At 40.6% G+C, this 27333-nt stretch overlaps 1 protein-coding gene across 1 annotated transcript; it reads right to left on the bottom strand.

The window, feature by feature from the left end:
- Positions 1-16: 16 nt before the first annotated feature.
- Positions 17-26937, bottom strand: trpm7 (transient receptor potential cation channel, subfamily M, member 7). Its single transcript, XM_086071008.1, has 40 exons — positions 26527-26937; positions 24951-25030; positions 23392-23430; positions 21979-22186; positions 20598-20811; positions 20171-20295; positions 19927-20098; positions 19308-19482; positions 18673-18796; positions 18285-18357; positions 16540-16640; positions 16034-16168; positions 15896-15949; positions 15673-15813; positions 15457-15591; positions 14145-14422; positions 13216-13444; positions 12591-12746; positions 12363-12506; positions 10605-10733; positions 10285-10536; positions 9824-9998; positions 9525-9657; positions 8887-9065; positions 8339-8471; positions 6470-7650; positions 5912-6012; positions 5740-5836; positions 5581-5645; positions 5300-5337; positions 4908-4936; positions 4535-4588; positions 4320-4364; positions 4131-4196; positions 3366-3649; positions 3196-3278; positions 1698-1903; positions 1563-1614; positions 629-735; positions 17-233 (listed from the first exon to the last, which is right to left on the bottom strand). Exons 1-40 carry the CDS (start codon positions 26578-26580, stop codon positions 157-159), a joined length of 6123 nt encoding a protein of 2040 aa, XP_085927134.1. The 5' UTR covers positions 26581-26937; the 3' UTR covers positions 17-156.
- Positions 26938-27333: the final 396 nt, after the last annotated feature.

Below are 27333 nucleotides of genomic sequence, written 5' to 3' on the forward strand. Positions count from 1 at the left end.
GCAACATCAAGAAACATCAATAAATAATGATAATTGGTGTACCTGCTCATGTATGCATTTGCAAACATGATTGAGTGTTTGACACAGCGAATGGCCGTTTCCATGGAAACAAGCGGGATTCTTCCAGTTGATTGATTGATCACAGCGTCGTCAGCCTCATTGATTGGTGCGGCTCCTTGGCTCCGCCCCCCTGGTAGCCACCTGGTCAGGCGTGTACTCGTTCCTCTTCAGGTCTAAACCGAAACACCAAGATTTAATCCCATGCTTTTATTGACACGGGACAAGAGCAGAGAAATTCTCAAAACGTGGTACGCATGCATGAAAGAATCACTACATTAAAGTTTTTATCAGGTTTTTTTTTTCAATCCAGCAAAGAGCATTTGTAAAGAACTTTAATTTTAACTCATTCACTGCCATTGACGGCTATTAACGTCAAAAATTCATTTGAACTATTTCTATTAGTTTAACCAATATTATTAGCATTGTAATGTTTAGGCATTATGGTGGTACTCGGAGAGTTAATTGGTTTTTAAGTTGGTATTTTTCGTGATGTATGCATGATATTTAAAGATGTATGTCACCCTGAGAACTTTCTAAAATGGGCCAAGAAGAGTGTAGAATAGCTCACCGGGAAGTTTCAGCTTCCTGCAGCAAGAGTTACAGCGATGTTTCGCCCGGAAGTTCCTAATGGCGTCGTCACCCAGGTTGGCTGGTCCAAAGATCATGTCGTAAGACCTGTGGGCAGCATCCACAAAAACGAGTGATGTAAAAAGAAAAAGGAAAAAAAAAGAAATATGACTTACAGTTATGTATAGTCTTAAAAAAAAAGTATATATACACAGTATAAGAGATAAATACAATCATATGACCTATTAACTCATTCACTGCCATTGACGGCTTTAGACGTCAAAAATTCATTTGAACTATTTCTATTAGTAAAATGTTTTTCCCACTTTTGTTAACAAGTGTGAAAACCTAGAATTTTTTTTATTGTACATTTAGAACAGATATAAAATTTTTGATTAATCGCGAGTTAACTAGTCAAGTCATGCAATTAATTACAATTAAAAAATAATAATTACTTGACACCCTAATTTTTAATGAAATCTTTATTCCACTTTTGTTAACAAGTGTGAAAACCTAGATTTTTTTTATTGTACATTTAGAACAGATATAAAATGTGTGATTAATCGCGAGTTAACTATTGAAGTCATGCGATTAATTACAATAAAAAAAATGTAATTGCTTGACGCCCCTAATTTTTAATCTTTTTTTTTTTATTATCGCAGCAGGCGATTAAAATTTTCTATTGTAATTAATCACATGACTTCAATAATTAACTAACGATTAATCACACATTTGTTCTAAATGTACAATAAAAAAAAAGTTTTTTTCGGGTTTTCATACTCTAAAGTGGAAAAAGTGGAAAATTAATAGACATATTTCAAATGAATTTTTGACGTCTATAGCCGTTAATGGCAGTGAATGAGTTAATGTTTAGCCAAAGCTAACACAGGTGTCAATAGACATATGAAATGGTGTGGGTCATGTGTTGGGCGTACCCCTTCTCGCCACTCTTTATTACTGACGGATCGGTCAGAATCTCTCCAACCCCTGAAGAGGAAGAGACAAACTGTAATGAGACACTTCCCCCCCGCCAAAAAAAGGGGGTCACACAAATGGAGAGGTGACATTACCCTGCAGGTCGAGCACCAGCAGCTCGCCGCGCGTGTACTCGTATGTCCAGTGGCTGAAGGCCAGCATGGTCTCCTCCAGGAGGTTGGTGGGCGCGATCTCGTCGCCGTTGTTGTTGTTAAACTTGCGGAACTCGCCCGTGATGCATTCCTCGATGGCGAACCACTGGCCCGCGGAGTGACAGTAGAGCAGGAACACCTCCAGGAACCTGCACGTGCACAAAATGGTGGCAAATCTAAAAACATACCTTTGTTCTTCTTCTTATTATTTTTAAATTATTACAAGAGCACTGTTGCCTTGACTTTTGGTCATTTGGAACTTTATCCAGGAATATGTTATAAACATTTCAAACCGTCGTCATTCGGCATGTCTTCACTAGGGTCACACGTGAGCTGACTTGGGGCGAGAAGTGGGGTACCACCCACGACTGGTTACCAGGCAATGAAAGGTCACAAACATTTACAGTGGGTACGACTAACAGTGCTAAAATTAAGGCAAAATTAACAAATCAACCCAGTTTTAGGCAAAACTCTCAAAGCGCATTCAAAGTCACATAAAACAAATAACACACATTTTATAGTGGAAAACTTTTTATAATTATTATTATTTTTTTTTTTATACAGTTGCATGAATTAAGGATGCCCAAAAAATAGATGAAGAGCTGTACCGTAAAGTGGGAACTGTAACTAAACTGACAGGAATCCCGCAAGATAGAGACTAGACAGAAAGACGCAAGATTATTTGGTTGCCATAATAATAAACCCAGCAGCCTGTTTATCTAGTTTGGTGACAAACTCGTTGGTTGAAGTCATCATGACACCGTGAGAACAAAATGAAAGTTGGATAACTCATTTTTTCTAATGGTGGCCGGAGTCTTAAAAGGAACACTGCAGTATGTGATTATTCTAAAAGGAAGTAATATTTGCAAAATCCGTTGTCACACTGATAAAGGAGAACAGTGTGGTTCCCGTCCTCCAAACAAACGACCTGAGCGGTTGACTCACAGCTAAGCCTGTGAGAGGTGCTCATGTTACTGCTCATGTTACCGAACACGGCTGATTTAGTTTTGTCCCATGTCAATTCTCAATTATGTTTACTGTCGCCCAATTAGAAATTGCAGATCAGCTGCAAAAGTAAGCTGCCTTTCAACTGACACTTCTTACAAATTATTTCTGTCAACAGAGCCTTTAACTTGACGTTATTTTCTCAGTAGCCTTCAGGCCTGTTCGAAAAACATCTCACCAGTGATGGGAAATTGTGATTTTCTAGGAATGTTGAAGAAATTATCATTTAAAAATGTCAACAATGGTTGCATTTTTTTTAGTCTTGCGTATTGATATTGATCCATTTGATAATTATTGTGAGAACGTTTAATCATGATTTTTGATTTTTCCCAATAAGCAAAGGGAGAAAGAACATTTGTTTAATAGCATCAGGAGCCCTCGGATGCCATCATTCCAGAACTTCTCATTTCTTCAACCCCAATGACGCTGTGTTTACCTTGGCGAGTAAGGAATAGGCTTGGGTCGAATCTGGTTGAAGGCCACAGTCAACTTCTGCGCTGCTCGCTGCTGTTGAATTTCCTGGAAACACACACAAAAAAAAAAAAATCAAATCTGGAACAACAAGCATGCATTTATAATGCACTGCCTTTGTTTGTGTTTCGTTACCCTGAGACAAAGCTGCAACACGGTGTCGTCCTTGTAGATGCTCTGCCAGGTCTCGACCACCTCAGGCAGGAAGGACTTGACGATGTACAGGTGTCCAGGCTTGAGGATGTCATATTCGGACCAGGTGCAGAGGACTTTGAGGGCCCGTCGAAGGCCACCGCCCATCTCCTCTTTGCTTAGAAACTCGATCTTGGCGCAGAGGCCGCGCTGGGCCCAGGAAGACATGCTGTTGTTGATGGTGTTGGGCGAGCTCTCCTCCAGGCGGTACACCGTCACTGGCTCTCCTGTTGGGGTAAGATGCATATTTCGAAGTGTTTTCATGTATACACCACTTCAGATTTCAGGATTTAGGTTGTGTCATAGCGCCATTTGTTGTATAACATGCCCTGCCACTGTGGTTTCAAGCAGACACTTTGAGTTATGACACCAATGAATGTGTGGGCTCTAAAAAGAAACAATGACACAACTTGATGTTGTTTTACCAACTGCTGTTTGTTTAGAAAAAAATAAAAATGAAGATCCTAATTTAACCACTCAGTGAATGCTGAATTTATGTAATCGGGACGCAAAAGAACAAACAGGCGTTTCCAAACTGAGCAAGCAGCAACGATAGAAACCAAACAGACACACAAAGATGACAACATACCGAGCGTAGGAGGTGCGGAAATCACACTTGGTTGCACATTTCCTCCTCATTAAGCCGCACTGTGAGAATTGCTGTGTTGTTTGTAACCTCACATGGTGCGTCTACATGCACACACTCACCTCTGGGGGGCACCGGGGTGAAGGGGATGCTCTGTGACAGTCGCATCAGGTTGTTACGTTCTACAGCTGAAGAAAGAAAAGTACAAACTGGAAATTAAGATAATTATTTTTGTTAAGCCTTTTTTTTTTATGCCGTTTTAAGGGGTCTTGCAGCCTTAATAAAAAGCAGATTTTCATCCAGAAGCCTACCTGAGTACTGGTAGCTTTCCATAGGCTTGAAAGGTGACCCAATGGCTGCAGAGAGCAAACAATAGAGAAATAATTTAACTTAGTAATTTCTACGTCTAGAGCGTGTACTGATATGTCCTGGGAAGAAAGCACATATTTTTCTAAGCACTACGCCACTAAATAATTTCCCATGTAAACCGATTGGAAGTATTGAAAGTGGACCAAAAGTTACTCACAGTCCTTTCTGGGTCCAAGGTGGGAGTGGCGAGGTGGGCAAAGAGAGACTGAAGCTATAAGAGAGAAGAAAAAAAAGACTAAATTGGGAAATAGAACAACTATGGAATGAAATATTTGCAAAAGTCCTTACTTTCCATTTCTCTATATTACCGGTATATTATCTTTATTTCCATACTGCACATTTCAAAACAACCACAAGCCAAGAAATGCAATAAAAACAGTTTTGTAAAATAAATATGTTCTGTTAAATGTGTTAAATGTATTTGTGCATTAAAGGCAACAATGACCATTTGTAATGCAGCAGAACCTGCTGATCCAGACTGAACCTGATTGTACACATATGAAAAGATAGGTGATGAGTGAAACTCTTACTGGTTAATGTGTCCTCTCCGGGGGGTTGGCTAGAAGGGAGACAGGAGTCAGGTGAGAAAAAAAAAACCTCGAGATTGCATGTAAAAAAGTACGGTTTACAGTTTCCCTGAATGCAACACGTACCTACCAGTACTTTATAGAGATTTTTGGGGCATTCTTATGAATTCAACTTTATTTATAAAGCTTATTAAATGTTGATGCCAAGACAACTTTACAACTCATATGCTACATGACAAATATAATTGTAAAAAATGTAATTTGATTAGTAAAAGGCAGATTATGAATATACATTTCAAACATGCTAAAACAATGGTATTTTGCTTATGTAATAGTACTATCTAAAAACGATATATTTTATGTTTGTACACACGCACACACAGGAGGATACATACAGGCTGCTTGCTTGGGCTGATTTGAACTGGACTCTTTCCTGGGAGAGAGAATTTGTGTTAGTATTGGGCGTTCTCAGTTTATGACTTGACACACAACAATTGGAGATTACAAACCATTTTGCATAGTAGCATAAGAACATATGGTCACAAGAAGGCATGCTCACTTACTGCCATGCTTACTATATATGTTTTCTTAAATTTCATATATTTAGGGGATAAAAGTGTTTTTTAGATCGTTCACGTGCTGCTGTTTTGGTTAGCAAGGGGTGTGCACTACCTACCAGGGGATCCTCGTGGATGAGGATGTCTTCAGCTGACACTCTGCTACGGTCCTTCTTCCTCAGAGCTACAGACAGACAAACAGACAGACAGACAGACAGACAGACAGTGATTTCACACTGAGCGTTACAAAACGTTGTGATTTATTTGTGGTAACCTACTTGAATCGGGATGGAGAAAAGCAGGACTCCTGTCAAATTCTGTGAAACCGGCATAGGAGTTAACTGCTCTAATGTGACCTTGGCCTTCATGCTGAACCTGGGATCACATGACCAGACCGTAAGAGACATTTTTTTTTGTTTAAATATATATATTTTTTATTGACAGACCGACCAGTTGTCTGCTGCATGTGGCCGGGCTGCGCTGTGGGCTGCGTTGTGGGCTGCGCGTCTCTTTGGGTGTTGAGCGCTGGTGGTCAAAACTGTCTTTATGTCCTGAAAACAAGACAACATTGGGAGCCGTGTATGATCAAATCTTGTTTGATTCTACCACCAAACCCACCTTTCAATCAAACATAACATTCTTCAATTAAAATGTTATTTCACGTGCATCAGATAACAGTTCTTGTAGCAAAACGTTCATAAATAATTGGATTTGTGGAGACACAGAACAAAAAGAGGCTAATCAAACCCCATCACCACACTTCATTAAAACACACGAGTCTCGCGAGAACCCTGAACCCACCTCCACCTGTCCCAAAGTATCCTGGAAACCGTCACACTTGTCAATCAATCAGACATGCAAGCGGCCACAACATGTCCGAAAACATCTGGACCGCACCAGAACCAACCAGAACAGACAGAGGAGCGAAAGGGAGGAAAAAGCTGCATGGCTCCCGATCTGGAAGTGGACAGATGCCAGTACCCGGCCGGTGCGACCCGCAACTCAAACCTCTTGTTTGCACTTCCACGTGTATCCGCTTGTCACGATTTTGCCCCTCACAGCAGGACCCTGGCGGGAGAGGAACATCGCAATCTCTGCTCCTTCGTCTGTGGGGTTCTGTCACTGCAGGGGCGTGGGCCGAACACGACCATCTGCTACATTCTTGGCTCTGAGCGTTTATTTGGCATCTACTCGGAGAGGCTGTCGGACCCTCGTCATCGCAGAAAGCCTCATTGACGTACCCCAATGCCCCGTCCCCCCCTCCTAACCCCTGTGCATAGTCAGGATGCGCGTAGCAAGCAGGAGAGCAGGCAGGCTGAGCAGCGCCCAAAGTCTTAGATACAACGACCACGGTAGGATACACACACACACACTTTTCATCGTCCTCGCTCCTCGTCGGAGCGACAGCGGATTCTCGGTCATACTTACCGACGAACGCCCCAAACTCGACAGCGGCGCTGTCAGGCGTCTGCTGGTAAAGCCCAGCCAGAGCAAGCTCTGGGTGGCTGGAGCCGCTCGGGTGGGAGGGGGTGCTGCTGATGTGGAAGTGCGCAACGCGCGAGGGCACGTTGGGCAGGCTGGATGGCGAGTCGGAATACTCCGGCTCGTGTGGACGGGTCAGCTTACTGCGGGTGAGCGAGTGGCCCCGGAAATGCAGCTCCGGAGGGGAAATGGCCACAGCACTTTGGCCAAAGGCACTGGAGGCACCGCTGGGGGAGCCAGCCTCGGCGGCCAGGTTCCCGAGCCCGAACGAGCCCCTCCTCTCTGGGCTCAGATTGGGATCCAGCCCAAGTTCTGTTAAAGGGCTCGGCCCGACTCTACGACTACTATCAGTCCCAAAGCCACCGGCACCAATCCCAAAAAGAGAGTCTGCGATGTTCGCCGAGCCTAGGTAGCCCCCGACGCTCCGCTTCCCCATCACGGAGGATTTGGACTGGGGGCCAGTGTCTGTCGCAAGGGGGACGATGCTGGGGACCACGTTCTTGGAGAGGCTAAGCTCCCGGGTGATCTGATTGTGGACCTTGCTGGCCTCTGACGCCCTCTGAGCAGTCAATGTCTTCAAGGTGTCCACGGTGAGGACGGACAGGTCCTGCAGGTGACCGATCTGCGAGTCCAGCGTGTGCAAGGAGCGCTTGATGAAGTTGACCTTGTTGCCCACCTCCTTCAGCTGCATGCACATGGTCTCAACCCTGAAAAGTACCACCAATTACCTTACCATATTTCCTCTAATACATCCCTAGACTGTAAAAGTGCTAGCATCTGAAAATCTCAGTTCTTTATGCTGTTGTTTACAAACTGACATTAACTCATTCAAACCCAAAAACATGTTTTTTTTTAAACACTTTGTCCTTCACTCCCAAACACGTATTTATACGTTTTTTAATAGTTTATTTTTATGCAAGAGCATACAGAAGGCTTTAATGCAGCTTCTGACATGAAGAGGTGGCTTAAAGCAATGGCAATTATTACAAAAAACGACCAGCATGTGGCAGCAGAGCATAAGAGATTAGCCAAGGCCATGTTGCAACAAGCTCTTTTTGCCAGTGTTTTCAACAGGAATGTGGATAATGATGAAACTTAGCTACATTCTAATGCTAATTGCTTCAAAACGGAAACAGATACAAATATACTTTTTTTCCTGATGAAAGAAGAGACTAATCTTTCTTTTGGCAGGTTCCAGGTTTTCATAGCAATAGAACAATATTTGTGGGTCTTGCAAAATCAGTCGAAATCCAGTAAAACAGCCGCTCCCGGCTGTTTTACTGGATTTCGAAGGGGGTTGCTTCAGCGAAAATGGCTGGGAGTGAATGAGTTAAAAAGTTTGTTGTTATAAGAATGCCCTATCTGCTGCTAATCCTCTGTGACAAGAGGTCGTACCTTTCAGATGTGAGCCGTATGCGCTCCTCACTTCCTGTGTGAAATTGGTCGTCCTTTTCATGAAAGTACGTTTCCACACACTGCTCCTCAAAGTCATGAAGCTTCTTCTGGTCTTCCTCTGTCAGAAACAACTCTGAAGGGAAGAGGAATAAAATGATTGCGTTGTGACTCCAAATATATAGCGAAAAAAATAATTGTAAGGAGGAAACTGGAAAATGGTAGAGGCCAATTTCTTTTGGTCATTGAAAGAAAAAAAAAATCGTGTCTGCCTATCAATTTACAAAAAGTGGTTGGAAACTAAAGCCCCAAAATTAAAAGGGGACAACAACAACTGATATTGGCTCTTTTTACACAGACATCCTACAGAATTGTCACTTCAGAGCCACAACAATACAGCTGTGATACTACCTCTTGAAGGTGGAAAATGTTCGGATTTGGACAACAATATGATAACAACCCCCCCCCCCCCCACACACACACACACACAAAAAAAAAATCACACACACAGGCTTTTTTAGGCTACTCTGTTCTGGATTCAATAAACATACTTGGCCCGTAGGTGTGCTCCTTCTTTCTCTTTCTGCACATGCACAAGAGCGAGTAGATATGGCACAGGAGGATGAAGGGTGGAGGGAGCACCGGTTTCTCATGGTAGGCCATGATGAAGTGGTAGCGCTGGTACTTCCATACCAGATTGGAGATGGACTTCACCTGTAGATACACGTTGCTGTAAAGAAAGATGAGGATGCTGTTACAGTTATGGCCACACACTGGTTTATGTCACTAGATAATTACTTTTGTGGAAAATTGGTCAAGCCAATCCTCATTTTGTGGCTCATCTTCTTTTTCTTGTCACCTTCATACATGACATTGATTTATTGATTAATGGAAGCTTATAGAAACGTGTGGTAATTGTAAAGTTGTCATACTTCACTATCCAGGATCAATATCTAGTTAAAATTCAGTCGTAGTATACTGATACAATATTTTTATAACTAGCACTATTGTTTGTTATAATTTCCTCTTTACATAAGTTCTCATATTCAAACCTTTCTGTTTTGTCTTCTCTTTTGCGTTGCAAAGCATGGCATTAGATTGTATCCCGTTTCCTTTGGACGGGGGTTTATTTGATAAGCTGTCAGGGTGAAATTGGAGTTTGGGTGTGTGAACAAGTGGGTGCACCTACTTGAAGAAGGCGATGAGGAGGTTGACCATGAGTATGTACTGTACAAAGAGGTAGACTGCTTGTAGGAGAGGAGTCAGCCACACTCCTTCTGTGCACAGGCCCTTTACTGACTGGTCACTGTTGTTGGCACACACTGTGAAGACAAAAAGGGCCAATCAGGTCATATATACATACCCACAAAACACTTTTATGTGCATCATGTTCAACTACATCTAACTACCTCTGTTGTCCTAAATGGGTGCTTGGAGCACAACTGACCTTACCCTCGTAATCTCCCTTTCCATCCTCACCGTCCTTACCATCGATTTCATAGGCATACACTTCCCCATACATCATCCAGTACGGCTGGAACACCACATCTTTGGCCAGCGTCCAGCTCGGCTCTTCGTGCGGATACAAAATGGCCTTGCGGGGAACACCGTAGCTTAGCAGGACGATGGCCATTATCACCACAATGTAAAACATGTTGGCCACCTGTAAAGGATGATGCAGAAAAGGAATGAAACGCAAGGATATACCAGGTAAGCTTTAAACCATACAAACATGAAAAGACTCAATTTGGAGCATTATATCCTCAGCACTGAAATTTAGACTTGTTATAATGAATGATCGTAAAGAAATAGTTTGGAATGTGTAATATTGTCTTTACCTGCAGTTATTAAACATCTTACGAATATTTCAGTTTCCATTTGTTACCAGTTTGAAGGATGAGTAGCGTATCGGTATGTGGTATAAAGTGACAGTTGTGTTGGGAACTCACCATTTTGGCGATCATCATGACGTAGGGCCCTGCTTGCTGGTTGACGGCCAGGATATCGAGGAGTCGCACGTACCAGAAGATGATATTGAGACAGTAGACGGTCCTGCCAGGGACAAAGGCTTTTCCTCCACCGAGCCTCAAGCCAAAGCCGATGAAGAAGGACACGATTGCCAGGAAGTCGGAGACGTTGAAGTAGTCGTCAAACCACACCTTTATCTTTTGACTTATTTTGCCTGCTTCTGACATAAACATCTGCAAACGAGGCAAACATTTTGGTCATTCGTGAAAAGAACTATTTAAGACGCTGTCGAATGACGTACCTCTCGAATCTTCTCAATGGCTGAGGTGAAGATGTAGAGGATGACGACCCACTCTTGAGGAGAAGGCCATTCAGGCATTTTTACCAGAACCACGTATGAGTAGAGCATCAAGAAACCCAAATAAAAGAGCTGAGGACACACAAGAAAAGATAGGCAGGCTTGTGTCAGAATTCATTCATTACCAAGGCGACTCATACTCATAATAAATGTGTTCATTTTCTACAGTTAACAGGTGGGGAAATCACAACAACTTGTTTGTCAACCAGATTATGGAACAGATTATGTTCAACTTTGGAGGCTCTACACTAGAAAGATGCAATTGGCATGGCTGTCATTTATTATAATTATTATTATTTTTTTTAAAGCTGCTTTAATTATTTTCAGACAGGTACACTGATTCAGTTCCAGTTTCCTACAGTAGGGGGAGCCTTGTTTTCAAAAAACACCTCTTCAACTCCAACTTTGCTAACAGAATTAAGGGTCAAATAATGGGACTGTGGGAAAGTAGGATCATTAGCATATATATTGTTTAAGGTTTGAGCTGATATACCAGATACAACACGGACTAGGCAAACTTTTAAACTACACACAAACCAAAAACACTAAAGTAGTAAAGTGCTTGGAAATCAAGCATTTATCTGACGAGTAAGTCTGGGCAGAGCGCTGCCATTGATGCATGCAGGTCAGGATTGCCAGAAGCAATTTGAGATATGCTGATGAAGTCTTTCATTGATGCTATCTGCTTATTATTGTCCTCGTAAATAGAACCAAGCAGCGATTCCCACGTTTCTGAGAACTTGCCTCGGGCTTCCTACGTACAAAGAGGAGATGAGATAATCTCAAGCATGAGTGTGAATGTGATGACTGAAAAGCTGTAAGAATGCTGAGAAATTCCAACACAATTCAGGGGCTTTTCCACCGCTGGATTTTTTGGAGAACTTTTCAATTGACCTTGGTAAAATTCAGTCTTTTCCACCAGCAACAAGTTCCGGGGTAATTAAATTCCCCAGGGGGCTGCTGAGTACTATCTCAGCAGCAGGGTCTTGCTGAGTCATGCTGGAACTTTGAGGGGGCGGGCTGCACTGACCAAGGCTGATTGGTTGGCTACATTTGGGGGGGGGGGGGGGGGAAGTAATGGTTTACGTGATTCTTAGGATGCCTGCTGAATGTGTGGACGCGAAGCATTTGAGGCAAGATGGAGCGATTTACTTGGCTTTACTGTAGCACAAACAGTGTAGATGCCCACATAATGATAAATGTGACAATAGCAGTAACAAAACCTCAGTGTGTGTTTCCTAGTACTACATAAATACAAATCACCAAGACTTGTATGAATGTGTTCCCTGAGCTTACCATAAAGAGGAGCTGTGGTAATATTGATCCTTTATGGGAGTCATTAAGCGGCGAATATCCAAAGCGTAAGTGATGCATATCTGAGTGTCTGATAACTAAGACTATGCACCTTGTCCCTTTCCCTTTTGTCATTATTGACTACTATTACTGCAAGTACAATGAGACCCTTTTTTTATGAGTTTTATATGTGCACTAAAATTCTAATGAAGATTGATTTAACTGAAATTGACAGCTCAAGAAGGATCCAGCCCAAGTTTAACTGCTCTCTTTTTTCTCTACCGATTGTTGTAAATAGCATTATGATAAGCTTTTTTGACTCACACTCAGGCTGGAAATTTTGGGAGAATCCCAAACGGTTCCCATCTTAATATGACCTTTCAAATGTTGAATAACATGCATGCTTACCGTGTTGGACCAGAACTTGACGATGGGAGCGTGGTAGAAAGCGTAGATTTTCCTGGTTAATGGCAGCTTTCTGGACCGCACATGTGTCTCCATGTCGGTCTTTGCTTCTGCAGGGTCACTGGATCTGGCCTCCTTGAATACATCCTAAAAAGAAATCACATTTCATAAGGGGATACAAACAAGCAAAGGAATAGAAACATGCAGCGGGATTCACCGAGCGTTTCTGACCATTTGGATGTCATCTGCAATATTTTGGAAGTTGATTTCGCTGTCCTCCATGGTAATCTGGTGGTCGTCCTGGCTCTGTGGGATGTGCGCCATCTCGGCCTTAGATTTGTATTCCAGCAGCAGGATGGCAGGAGGCACCAAAATGCTCAGGATCACCTGGCAGCAAACATAGAGGTGGGTGGGTTCTCATATTTTTTATATTATATTGGGATGCACAGTAAGAATAAACAATGCTTGATCACTAGTAAATGGTTGTCAACCTTGTCACTATCAAAATCAGCTACATCCTTAGTTAAACAGATCATTCAATTCTAACCCTGAAATAAAAGTATTAATATAGATAATATGACCATCATTTGGTTAATTTTTTCTGACCCCCCCGAAAAAATAACGTAACTGCCATTACTTTAGGAAGATGAAGTAATGAGGCTTTTAGTGAGTATGTGTGCTAATAATCGAAGATATCCACTGCAAATACATATTTTGCATTTGTGTTTAATGAGCGTACACATATAAATGTGTTCTCTGTCTCTTTATGCTTTATGTGTCACAGTTTAAGAAGTTACAAGGACAACTACTCATTGAAAAGCAAACCAGAAGTAAAAATCTAAGATGGAGCATGAACCTTGTACCAGGAGTTCTTGCGCATGTTTAGCCGCCCCATCCACATGTCAGACAGCAACAGCTGGGTGCAGGTGTGCGCCACGAAGGGACGCAGGTGCGAGGAGACGGCCAGCTTCAGGCAGGTGGAGTTGCTCCAGTTCTTCAGCTCGTAGGTGAGCAGCTTCATGGCCATGGTCTCGTCCTGCCTGAACGACTGCTCCAAGAGATCCACCGCCAACGTGCCGAACTCACTGAAAAACACCAGCAATCGCTGCCAGGTTCGAATTGAGGCTTAATTACATACGGAAATGAGCCACAAAATGAGGCTTGATAGAACTCTCTCTTCTTTTTCTTTTTTTTTTTACTATTAACTAGGGGTGTTAGAAAAATCAATTTGGCAATATATCGCGATATTAACAGCGCACAATTCTCGAATCGATTCGATATGCGGCCGAATCGATTTTTAAACTTTTTTTTTTATGGGAATATTCAACAAAACGTCTTACTTTCACACATTAAGCATGGAAGAATGTTATATTAATGGAACATTAAGCCTTAATATTTTTTCAGTGCTTTTCAAACATGAAACAGACTGCAACCTGTTTGTTAAATGCAGTCGCTCAGTTATAAGCCTGAATTTTCAGATAAATAAATACATTTTCATACAAATCTTACAGTATACATGTTCAAGTTTACTGATTAGTATTTTCTAAATTTGAGTAAAAAAAAAAATCGCAATAATCAATTTATAGATTTGTATCGGGATTAATCGGTATCGAATCGAATCATGATACGAATCGAATCGCCAGGTACTAGGCAATTCACACCCCTACTATAAACACTCAGTGTACAATTTCCAGAAGATGTGAATTCTTGTCTTCATTAGCTTTCAACAGGCTAACCTAAAACCACATATTTAGTTTCACACTCCGCCAGTCACAGGAAACCTACTTTGAGTACTCCTTAAGCTCCTCTGACGTGTCGTCCACCACATCACTCTTCTTGGCCTCGTAGCCCATCGAGCGGCACAGCTTGCAGGCCACCAGGGCCTTGGCCATGTTCTCCTCGCCGTGCTGCCAGAAGAACAGCGACATTTTCTGCCGCTTCATGAGCACGGCCCACACCAGTAGCTCGTTGAACGGGTAGGGAAAGCGTCGCGTTTCCGGGTCGTCGATGTCCACGATCTCCTCCTTGTTGCGCTTCTTATTTTGCTCTTTGGTGGACTCCAACTAAGAGGAGGCCAGTTAGAGAAGCATAAGTGACAGATATATATTTTAATGATGCAAAACATTAGAACCTCAAAAGCCACAAATTAACCCAAAATTTAAGGGGAAAATGTGCTTCAAAGTGATTTGACATTTGAGGTCCACAAATCGTATGAGATCTCAACTTGACTATAGACGTCAAAAATTCATGTGAACTATTTGTATTAGTTTAACAATTTTTCATTTATTTTCATTTTTTATGAAAACCTATACTTTTTTATTGTACATTAATAACATATAAAATTATCATACGATTAATATATTAATATATTTTTTAAATTAGGCTAGTCAGGCCTTTAAATTTGTAATTAATTTGACTTCACTAGTTAACTAACGATTAATCACAAATTGTATATCTGTTCTAAATAAACAAAAATATTTTTTCTAGGTTTTCATACTCTTGTTAGCAAAAGTGTAATTTTTTTTAAACTAATAGAAATAGTTAAAATTTATTTTTGACGTCTATAGCCGCCAATGGCAGTGAATGAATTAATAAAGGATTAATTTTGAGTGTGCACATTGTTTTTTCGTTTCTGCAGCGCCTATTAAATGAGATGGACTGCTGTCATGCATGTAGGCATAGGCCGATTACCGTTTACCATGGTTTTAAAAAGGCAATGTTTTAATCACTGCTAAAACTTTCTGTCACCAGTAATAAGCTCTTCTTTTCTTTTTTGAGGAGACTTTTTAGCAGGGAACGTCCTGCTGCAATACGATTGGCAGCTTGCAGATATGAGACGTCTCGTTCTAAACGACCAACCTCTTTGAAATCAATTAGAGGCCAGCCGCTTTTTTCCTCTTCCCTCTCGGCTAAGCAGAGAGGGGAGGGATGAGCAGTTACACCCATAGAGGAGCGAGAGGGAGATAGGGAGATGAAAGAGCTTTAAACACTGCAAACTCCAGCATACTTTTTGTATGCTCTCTGTTCTGTTGATTCATGTGCACTGTCCTTAAAAAAACAAGAAAACAACCAAAACAAAACATGGTGCCATCTTTACCTTGGGTTTATAAGGCTGTGCAGTCTTGATGAAATGGTTGTGCCTGGTCTTCTCCTTCTTATCAGCTTGCATGCTGAATGACTCATGGCTTTTCCTCAAATGAGAGCCCGAGCCCATTGGGTGGCGTCCAGACCTCTGTGCGCACAAAGGGGAGAATGATTTTCTATTTGCATTCATTATGTGCCATTCACCAGTGGAGCATTGCCGGCCACTCACCCTGCTGCTGCCATGGAGATTGTTGTAAATGATTCGAAAGCGTTTCCTGGTGTAGTTGCACCTGTAAGTCCCGCCCATCAGGTACTCAATAACCAGGCCCACGTCAATTAGGGTGATCTTGTAGTTTGGAGGCAAGTGGCTCTGTGAAAAAATACAATGATAAAACAGCACTTTTGAGATTGAATCGAGTTGTACTCGGGAGGTGGAAATCATTTCCACTGACCTGCTTGACATCTCTAACCAGATGGAGGAGGGTCGGATTGTTGGGAGGTTGTTTCTAAAATGAAAAAAAAAAAAACACTGTTACATCATCATTTGCAAACTTCCTGGTTCTTTGCTCGTGCGTGTTTCATAACCATACAGTGTTGTAAAGCTCCTCGAGCCGACTGATTGTCAGGAAGCGGTGCATGCTGACACCGTTTTCAATCAGCAGCTTGACAAAGTCCACTCGATCCATCACCAGTGCATCGAGCATGGCTTGCTCCAAGGAGCTCACCTGCGACCACAAAAAAACAAAAACAAATACATGGGTTTGAGCTTATGATAAAAAAATAACAAAATAAAATAAAAACAAAAAATCAGGGCAAAGACAAAGATCCATTTGACCGAGTTCCACTCTAAAATCTAAATAAATGTGATCGGGAAGAGAATCCCGAAGGTCAAAGTTTCAAAATAAACAGCAGCAGTGAGAGCAGCTCATAATGACCACTGTAATAAGAGTTCATGTTACAAGCTGCTCATGGCCCGTGAGGCTCCTCAGACTGCACCACTGTGGTTATTTGAGATCCGGGGGTCAGTTTGGGCTAGTCCAAAGGTTTGGGGCTAAAGCTGAGCTAAGCAAACACACATTTGCGCGCACTCACATACCAAAAGCTGCTGTCCGTACACAAACACATGATTCTTGGCAATGTCAACGCGGTCCCAGGCCAGGGTCAGGACCAGCTGATCGAAGGCAGAAGCATTTGTGCCTGAAACACACAGGTGGGAATTTGCATTAATACTCTCATATAATGGGGCCTTCAAGGATATAATTCAGTAGGAACTCGTAACTTTTTTTTCTGTACATTTTAGTAGAGTGTGAGCGTTTCAGACACATACTGTACGTGAGAGGTACATTACCTGGGAAGATAATCCTTACTAACTGTATATGTCCTGTGAAGTGGCTAACAGGTTTAGATTAAATCAAGTCAATCCAGTTCGCTACTCTGCTTTGGACAAAATAATTGGGACACCTTGCTTTTACACTAACAGGCTACAGGAAGTGAAACTCATTCTTCCACAAACTGTTCCCACAAAGTTGGAAGCATACAATTGTGCAAAATGTCCTATAAAATAAAGAGTTAAGATTCACAAGGGAATTAAGGGCTCCAGCCCAGTCTCAATTGATTCATTAATTGCTGTGTTGTGTCCCACGTTTTGTCGTACTTCCTGCACTTTAAACGGGTTGTGTGCGTAACGGCAATCTGACTCAAAATGATTTTCCTGACATCATTATTCCCATTTGCACAACATTTCTAGTTTCAGCGACAGTGATGATTTAACAACCCACAAACTTCCCACTACACATCATGTTTGCACAACACTGCCTGGTGCATCATAAATACCAAAAGGGAAAAGTGGAAGAAAGACTTTAACCCTTACTTGGGCACTCATTTAATTAAGAAATAAATGTTGCTATTTTCCCCAAACATAAACCTGGAATATGATCATTGTACATAATGATTTAAGTAATATTTTAAGAAAGATATAAATTTAAGGAAAAATAATTGTTGTATCAATAATTGTTGTGATGACGAAATACTGTCTTACTTAGAATTCCGAGGAAGATATACTTTGTAGCAACACTGTGCCTTTAACATTTCTTTAAAACCTCGGAACGATAACCGCTCCAATTTTAATGGTAATTTAGGCCTTAATTTTAGACATTCATATTTAGGAATTTATATATTTTTAATTCCAATCATTACTTTAGAAAAAATACCTGGGGTTAAGGGATAATCACACAATTCTACTTCTTTAAATTGAGGCATGCGGTGTCCATTTTGACTTCTTTATCCTTTAAGAGGGCAACATTGCCTGCAGGCCTGCAAACTCAGGGCCCTTTGGAGGATGAGTTACTGTTTCACCAGCAAGAACACACCTTGGGCTGACAAATATTTGTTTATGTGAACTTTTAAGTCAATATGATCACTCACCTGCTGTCACCACAGGCATTCTTGTCTTTTGTCTAAATATAAAGGGAGGATGAGGAATCACTCCCTGGGTTGGAAGAATTTATTTGAAAAGAAAAGTACTAGGTAGGGTAGGTAGTGATAAGTTGCTTCCATAACGTCAAGTAAAGTAGATTTTGATTCATTATGTGACTCTGAACGGAGTTTCGAGAGGTAGTAGTGACGGAGATCCTGTGAATGCAGGGAACATGATCTCCTCATAGGCAAACACGGCCAAATTGCTTTGAAAGCATATCAATAACAGAACAAAAACACGGCACAGCCCTGAAAACGTATAGCCTTTGCCTTAGATGAACACTGAATCAACACGGGTTGCACTACGGCAGAAATGTGCCTTTATTATTAAAAGACGAAAAGAGAGAGTATGGGAAGAATTCCTACCTTGGAGTAAGGCCTTAAGAATGGCAACGTCGATGTCCTGGCTCTCCTCAGAGCTGATGTGAAACACCGTAATCTGTGTTGAAAAAAACACAACTCTCAGCTTGAAGTAAAATGGAATCATTAATAGTACCTTTTTTTTTTTATTGTTACTATGTGTGGACTACAATGTTAGAGGCAAGAATTAATTATACTTGTGTCCAACTGCGTTGTTAGTGATTTTTGTTTGAGAAATTATACAAAAAAGTGCCAAATTACTGTCAAGTCTAACTAGAAAATCTACAATGATTTTTTTTTTTAAAGCACATTTTGTTTTACATCCTTGACTTGATTTGCTGTTGTTTGGACTGTGCAGATCCCTCTAATGATGTATTGTATTGCTTCACTTTACCAATTCTTTCTTCTTCATACACTCCATCAGAGTCTGAAAAAGGTGGATGGCGTCGCTCTGGCTGAAGTTGAAGGTTTTCTTGATGGTGGCGATGATGTCCGCCTCCACACCGTCTGGTAGGCCGCTTGGGAGAAGAAAAAAAGATTTACAGTCCAATATAGTGATTTCTTAGCAGCAGCACTATAAAAAGCCAACATAAAGTAACTAAAATATAATCTGTCAGTCTGCTTTGAAATTTTACTGGCTTACACTGACGGGTGTTGATTATACTGGACGTTGTCAATGTTTAGTTGCCTTGAGTAACGTTTGAAATGTACTGTCATAAAACATATTGTTTAAAAACAAAAGATGACAAAACGAAATACTGTACATCTAATGTGATGCCTTTTTGCCTGAGCTCAAGTACTGACTTATTTTTATGATCATAAATAAGAACTATTGTGACTAATTCAGTCTTGGCCTTCAACCATTTAGCAAAGTTACACTATAATAATAAATTGATGTTCTTGCTTCTTTTCTTATGAACTCAATTTCACTCATGGGATTAATTCAATATCTGTCAGTCTATGTCTGTCAATTACGTTACTATACGTGCGATGTGATTCCTCATCAGCATTTAAAAGTCTAGTCCTTACCCGCCTTCCTCAGTTTGCTTGTGGACATAGGCCAGTATGTCAGCAGCTCGGCCTGTCCCCTCGCACACCACCACAGGGACGGGAGGGCTCTCTTGAAGGTAATCAAGCACGGTCAAGATCACATTGGGACCGCCCTCTAAGATGAGCGCCACCACGGGAACACCCTGACCAATACCTGCGAGGATGAGGACGAAGGATCAAAAAAATTGACAGCGTCACATCACATTTAATTCATCACGGCCTGGCAATAATATTTTATTTTTTTATTTTTGGAGCAAGCCACCACACCAGGCCCCATCAAAGGCACGTATCTAAGACACAGATATTACACTATTGTACAGTATTTACATTTTATGTTTGCAAAAACAATGTGTTCATAATGTATTCAACAACAGTGCTTTAAGAAGTTTAAATGTATTTGAAGCGTGTGGTAGGGAGTGAATCAAAAGTTATGAATGTAACTCCAGTTCTATGAATCCCAAATGTGATGAAATAGAAGTATATATTTTATATGGTCTATCTTAAGTGTACATTTTTGCATGTGGGTCTGGAACGTATCCACCACGAACAAAGGGTTCAGTGTATCCTCCATAGGCGACGTCTATGGTGTGGCTCTTACGTGCATGTATTCTTTGGAGGTTGATGTGCTTCTCCAGGTCTCGCCGCAGTTGGACCTCCGCCCCATACTTGCCCACCGTGCCGTCGTCAACGAGGAGGAAATGTGAGTGGAGGTTGTTGAGAACATTGAGTTTGCTGAGGGGATTTAGCAGCGTCTGGTATGGAGCGATGATCTGTGGAGACGTCCCAACAAAAAGGTGAACATTGTGTTTTTGGTTACAGTGCGACATAATGGTACGTCTTACATCTCTCCCGATGAGGTCGGTCCTGTTTTCGATGACTCCCCAGGATGCAATACCTATAGTGCAAATCTTCTTTGATGATCTGGAACAGTGCTCTTTGAGAGCGTCACCGACATGCTTTGCTACACCTTTGAGAAAGTGATGCAAATACCAGTCAGTGTCGGAGATTTTATTACTACTTCCTGTATATTGCCTTTAGGTTAGGGTTCACTTTAAACTACGATTACCCGAGTAGTCCATTGGATAATCGATTCCAAAAAGATTCATGAGTGACAGGCCTATGTAGAATAAGTAGTTTTTCCTTGTTTGTGTATATTATAGATGTAGTCTTATAAAATCAGGCCATTAAAACCATGCTAAAACATAAATTCTTAAGGTGGCCTAAAACCCTGGTAGAGTACGGATCTGCAAAGAAAATGTGTCTCCAAACCTGTGTTGACCCCTCCAGTGAGGATCCAGGCACCTGTGGTGACAGCTGCCTTGATGAGGCCTTTGCCCACCACCTGCTTGATGCGAGGGTGCAGCTCAAAGTTTTGCACGCCCCCATGGACAGAGATGAGGATCTTGGGCAGCTCCATGTGCCATTCCTTCAGCATCAGCCGCAGGATGCTCTCCGGACGAGAGTCGTAGGACAAACGCACATACTGCACGGACATTCAATAAGCACACACACACAACACACAAGGGAGACAAATGAAGATGATCACATTTCAAATGTCAAACAAAATATATTACCCTTTTTTTTCTGTTGTGATTTTTATTTCCTCTTATTTAAAAAAAAACACATATTTGGTCATGACATAAAAAGGCGACGTTTACAGAACACATACGTTTGTGCAGGTTATGTTCCTAATTTTTCTATTAAACAGCTGAACAAATAATTATCGTAAAAATTGTAATTGGTAAAATTATTTAAAAAAAATTATAATAAAAAACTAACAAAATCAACTACAGGACAGAACTGTCCCTATTTGAGACCAAAAGTAGAACACATTTTCTCATATCTTTTATTATTATTATTATTATTATTATTATTATGTCTATAAAAATTAACATTTTAATTTTAGTTCATGACATGCTAAAATGTAAAAAAAAGAAAGAAAGAAGGCTGGGAATAACTGCAGAAATCCTGCAAATTTACAGTGAGGTTTAAAAAAAATAATTGCATCTTTTTAATATTATATTTTTTAAATCATTGTAAATATGCATATTTTGAAGTCGAATAAAAAAACAGGTTATTGTACTTTTTGAGTTTCACCTTTTTATCCGAAATGAAAACAAAACATTTTATTAATATAAGAAATTAATGATAAAATTTGTAATAAAATAAAATGAATGGAAACATACATACATACATATTATAAAATACTCTAGGATAAAAGCATGATTACATTTATTTTGTATAGAAATAAAAAACGGTTACATTTATCCTTTAAATTAATTATTACTATACCATTATACAGTTCATGCATTTATCATCAAGAGCAGTAATTTTGCATTTGTTTGTACAAAACAGAATTTTTTTAATAAATCTGAAAAAATAAAAAATAAATTTATATACTACAAAAATATAAAACTACAAACTAGTTCAGAATTTGGCTATATTTACTAAAAAAATATATAATTTCCTAATACAGTTAGCTGTCAATTCAATTCCTGCAAGAGTTGCCCATTCAACATGGTGTTTTGACAATAAAGATGACTTTTCTGTGTTAATATTTCCCCGCCCACAATCCATGCCACATACAGTACATATTTGGAGAATGACCAATATGGCCTGGTACACAGAGGCACACAGTAATCCTTCCTACCTTGGCTCTATAAGAGTGCGAGCCTCCCTGGAAGTTAACGACACCATAGGCGTCAGTGGGGCTGGCCTCTGTGTGTTTTTCCACCGACCACTCCTCCAGCTCCGGCGCGGGCCCGCCGGCGTTCTCAGCCGTCTTCACGTCCGAGTACTTGTTGGCCAGGCTGGCTGTGAAGCCAACATGCTGCCGCACCAGACGGCCGCAGCAGCACCTGCGCCGGCAGCGCACATGCACGTGGTTACAAAGTGAGCAAAAATGTAACTTTCAAGAACAAAGTTCAAGCTTTTCCTGGCCTCTTGCAACTGTGGTAAATTGATTGTTCATTCTCAATTATTGCATTCTTCATGACTTTGTTTTATGCTAGAAAAGTACCAGAGGGAGATACAATAAAAGAACAGACACAAGTATAGTGTTGGAGATGTTAAGATTTAAACACTATTTGAAATGTAAGCATTTTTACGCCTTTCCAAAACACAAGCATCCAAAATTTTTAATTAAAGCAAAGCTAAAAATACAGTGGAGGCAGGGGTGGGGGGAGGGAGTGTTTGTGTTTCTTTTTTCAGCGTATTTCATATTTAGTGACACTTACTCAAATCGCAACAACATGAACAAGGGTCTTACGACAAGAAGACCGGATGTGGTGGACTTCATAAGTTAGGTTGAGTGTCCACTGTGCTGTTTAAACTATCAACTGTGTTGAGATTCTATTTACACGAATGAGAGAATTACGGGACCATTAACAATGAAGCTCAAGTGTTTTTTGTCTTTTACTAATAACAGTGGTGTGACTTGAACGTTAAAATGTTATTAAAACATTGTACATACGGTTACTAAAGGCAGACGCGTTCTCAGCTTTCTGCATTTATTGACTTTACAATTGACTTATGATTGTGTCGTCTCATTATCAGTTTCAGGCTTATTTATGAAAGAATTTAAAAAAAATCTACAGTAAAAAGTGTGAGTGAGCTGTGAAGTCGATTGTAGCTTCTTCTTTTTTTATGATTCTCACATATGCCAGCTAAATATTTCAGATTTTTTTCTACATTATGAAGCATTCTACTGAAAGAAAACAACCCCAAATGAGAATAAATCCAGCCTTTAAAACACGACTCTCATAATATAAGAATGTTGCAAGAATAAACAAGTGACTACTGCATTTACATTTTAATGAGCTTTACTGGCGAGGTCACAATCATCATAATTTATGGGCAACATGAGGTTCTCCACTCAGCTGATTAGCTTAGCGAAGAATGTGGCATCACAAAGCCTGGAAGTTAATTGTTTCCTGAGGCAGGTTTCTGCTCGCTGGTATTACACTCCTTGCCTTGAGGCTGCTTCTGGCCAGCAGAAGATTGACTCCAGGCTAATCCTGTCTGACCAAAGAATGTAGGAAACAAAGACCGAGGCGGTACTCACCGGACTAGTTGTTGGCAAATCTGGCATCCTGGAAGGCATCTAGATGGAATTTAAACACATGACATGAAGCATTCACAAGCTTGAAATCCAACAGAGTCCACAGCGAGTGCTAGCAAGCAAGAAGATCACCACCAGTTATCACTTCATTTTTCAGTTTAGTCAGGATTGACTCACTATCAACCAATACAGACAAATATACTGTACAAGTGGTGTGATTCGGAGTTCCCTGGAGGGCCTGCATATTTTCAAAATGTTAAGTGTATTGATAATATAACACATTGCTGCATTGATATTTTGTCCATGATTCAAAGTCCACTAACCTAACTACAGTATGAGTTCAAACATGCATTGGAGCTGGGTGAGAAAAGGCAAATTATTGATTAAAAAGAAAACACTAAGAAAAAGAATAACTGTGCCGGAAGGAAGAGGAATGCATGTTAGTTACAAAGAGTAACTAAAAACAGAGATGATTTATCAAACAAAGCAATTAAACAGTACATCCTGCAACTGTGGGAATCAACTAGAACTTCAATTTTTAAAACAGCTTTTTTATACAGTATATGAATAATAATGTTCTTTGCCATGAAAATAGCCCCAAAACATTCCAAAAACACATTGTGTTTTAAAAAAAAACAACAACTAACTGACTAGTAACTAGTAGGGGTGTGCCAAAAAAAAAATCGATTCTCATAAGAATCGCGATTCTCATTTAGTACGATTCAGAACCGATTTTAAATGTCCCAAAATCGATTTTATTTAAATTATTTTATACTGTCTTGCCTTTGTCTGTGTGTGCCTTTATTTGGAGCGCTGTTCATGTTGTACCCAGTTTGGCCGCTGAGGGGCAGTGTGTTTCCACGTGGTCTAATACACTGTTAAGTTGTAGCCACATTAGAAAGTAGAAGGAAAAAGTCACGATCAAGTTATTCCAATAAAAGTTGTTTTTTTGCCGTATGGAGCCGTTCTTTTGAGTGATAAAAGTGCCGCGAGTAGCGCGCTAATTAACATTAGCTAGTCAGACTGGAGTAGATTACAACTCCTTGCACATCTGTAGATTGAAGCAAAAATCATTGGCAATCAAATCATTTTGAATCAAAAATCGTTCTTAATCGAAAATCGATTCTGAATCGAATCGCAGGGCCAAAAATCTGAATCGAATTGAATCGTGAGACATTAAAAGATTCCCACCCCTAGTAACTAGTACGTAGTAATTCGACCTGCACATTTAATGGGCTCTGTGAAGTTGTTGGGGTTTTTTTTGGGTGCAAAATCCTGCGCTAAAAAACAGACATTAAACTTAATATCCTTGGTGGAGGTCAAACATGGCACGCAAATAAAAACAACTGAATTCATTGGTCACTTGAGTGGAGGACGATAACAAACATCGTCAAGCTATAATTACAGTCTGAGTCTTAAAAGCAAGGTTGGACACGGATTCACTTATGCGCTGTGCGAGTGGTGGTTGAGGTTTGGGCCTCGTCTGACACACACATACAATTACAGTACAATGTTTCCACGGCTACCACCACCAGGCTCACTACGGGGGAGCAAACGCATACCTGTGGGGGTCCTTTGACACTGGAAGTATGTACACACATTCCCTCTTGGTGAAAGTGCTTTCTATCCAGGGTTTCTGGGACTGGCAAGAGAAGAGAAGATGAACATATTTAGTAAACATGCCAATAAATGGGCAACCTTTAAACAATTTTAACAAATAATAATTACCGGTAATAGATTGCTGAGGAGCTACAGTATGCTGTATGAGCTCAAAATGTCAGGGCAATAGAATTGAAAAGATAATCGCATTCTATGTTACCTTATTTTTTTATTCCCAAAACAAGGATTTACATTTCAGGAATGTTCAATTGATTAAATTTTCAGTCAGAGCAGCTGGGGCGGTCCCCAGTAGGATTAATAGGCCTAATCCCTCCCAGAATACGAGAGGAATCCCTTAAAGCACTTCAACTAAACCCAACAAGAACCTAAAATGACAAAACTGGAAGTGAAGGGGCTGTTTTGGGTTTGTTTTTTGCACAAGATAAACTTGTAGTGTGAGTGTATATATACACACACACACACACACAGGTACACATATTGGATGCTTAAAAAAAATGTATTCATCCAAATTTAATCAGGTTCAACAAATCGCATATTGTTTGAACACATTTTCAAAGTATATGCAGAGTAAGAAACTGCTAATTCAAACCTAGTGGCATAAAGTAGTAATCCAGATTGCAGATTTGGCTAGAATTAAAATTAGTTGAATTTTTTTTTTTGTTGTTGACATAATTAGATGGCTAAATTGAATTAAATTGACTGTGCATGCAGTGTCAGAAACTATAGCAACATCAAAACAAGTTCAAACAAAAAAATCCCTTTTCAATCGCTAAAATCTGGCACGTCACATATTCTGCGGAACAAGATGTACATTGGGTCACATTTTGTAAAGTAAAATCGAGTTTCATCTACAGTCATGTCTGTACAATAAGGCGCACCCGACTATAAGCCGCGTTAGCTAAATTTGGGGAATAGTCAAGTTTGTTACACCTATAAGCCGCACCCGACTGTAAGCCGCAGGTGTTTTAATATTACCGCACCGGGTTCCCGCTACTTTCTTTTCCATAATGAGGGCGCAAATTGTCTCGCTCTCGTTCTGTCTCTCCTACTGTATTTGGGCTCACTTGGTTTGTTTTGCTGTGCCTGTTGCTCTTGCGCTTCCTTTATAGTGCGCCCCCTTGTGATCTGATGGATAAGCCGCACCTTTGTATTAGACGCAGGGTTGAATGCAAGTGAAAAACTAGCGGCTTATAGTCCACAAATTACTGTACATCAAATCTCGATTTGATAGAGATTTTATTTTATTTTTTTAGCATTTGGCTACTTGTCAAAATCAACTATTTTCCAATCAACAAGTAGTCGATTATCAAATGAATCAACAACTGCGGACTGACAAATGCTATTCGATTTACTGTAAGATGACATTTACTGTGTATGCAGGGTTAGAAACTGTACTGTTAAACCAAATTTCATCTTGATTACCAGACTCAAAATGTACATTTGGAAACCTCAATCAGCGGTCCTGCTGGTTCAGTAAACTCTGTAGCTTCTAAAAAAAACTATCACTTGATAGCATACCTGACTGTCTTCTTCGTCTTCATCTCTGTATTTAAGGGCTTTGTAGAAAAACATCCCAATGCTCCTTCATGCATCTCCCGGCACCAAAACCACCACTACCCCCCAATCTGCCTTCAGCGACCGATCACCAAAATCAAATCACAGCAAGGGTCGTCCGTCTCGTTGAGAGTCTTAGTGCAATGTCCTGCGTTTAGTGCACAGATTTGGCCCAGAGTTAAAAGCTGAGTGATCAACGAGATGTAGCCGCCTGCCTAACAATAACACCATGGACAGTTAATATGTAAGAGCACTCTCTCGGGAGGCAGATGAATGTGTCTGAGAACAAGTAGATGTTAGACTAGGGTGAGAGAGGCCCAGACGAAGGAGGTGCGGGACAGAATTAGTGGTTGGGCAGAGGCTTCAATGAAAAACACCTATCTAACGACAAGAATACACCACCTGCTGAGACACACACACACACACACACACACACACACACACACACACACACACACACACACACACACACACACACACACACACACACACACACACCCCCACACACACACACACACACACACACACACACACACACACACACACACACACACACACACACAACACTCTTAAAGAGTAGTCCTTATTAAGGGTGTTAGAAAAAATCGATTCGGCAATATATCGTGATATTACAGCACGCAATTCTCGAATCAATTCAATATACGGCCGAATCGATTTTTAAACATCAATTTTTTATGTAAATACTCAACAAAACGTCTTACTTAGGGTTAGGATTCACACATTAAGCATGGAAGAATGTTAAATTAATGG

Source organism: Leptonotus elevatus, chromosome 3 (assembly GCF_054856555.1).
Source record: "Leptonotus elevatus isolate MCC_2025b chromosome 3, RoL_Lele_1.0, whole genome shotgun sequence".
Taxonomy (NCBI): Eukaryota; Metazoa; Chordata; class Actinopteri; order Syngnathiformes; family Syngnathidae; genus Leptonotus; species Leptonotus elevatus.

What these genes read in the sequence shown, in the direction of transcription:
- trpm7 (XM_086071008.1), bottom strand. Translation starts at nt 26,580, where the DNA reads ATGTTTTTCTACAAAGCCCTTAAATACAGAGATGAAGACGAAGAAGAC. An exon ending in TCTTAAGGCCTTACTCCAAG is followed by an intron (nt 16,641 to 18,284) that starts GTAGGAATTCTT and finishes TGTGTGTTTCAG; the next exon opens with GCACAAATGCTTCTGCCTTC. An exon ending in TCAAGTTCTGGTCCAACACG is followed by an intron (nt 10,734 to 12,362) that starts GTAAGCATGCAT and finishes GTGTGTCCTCAG; the next exon opens with CTCTTTTATTTGGGTTTCTT.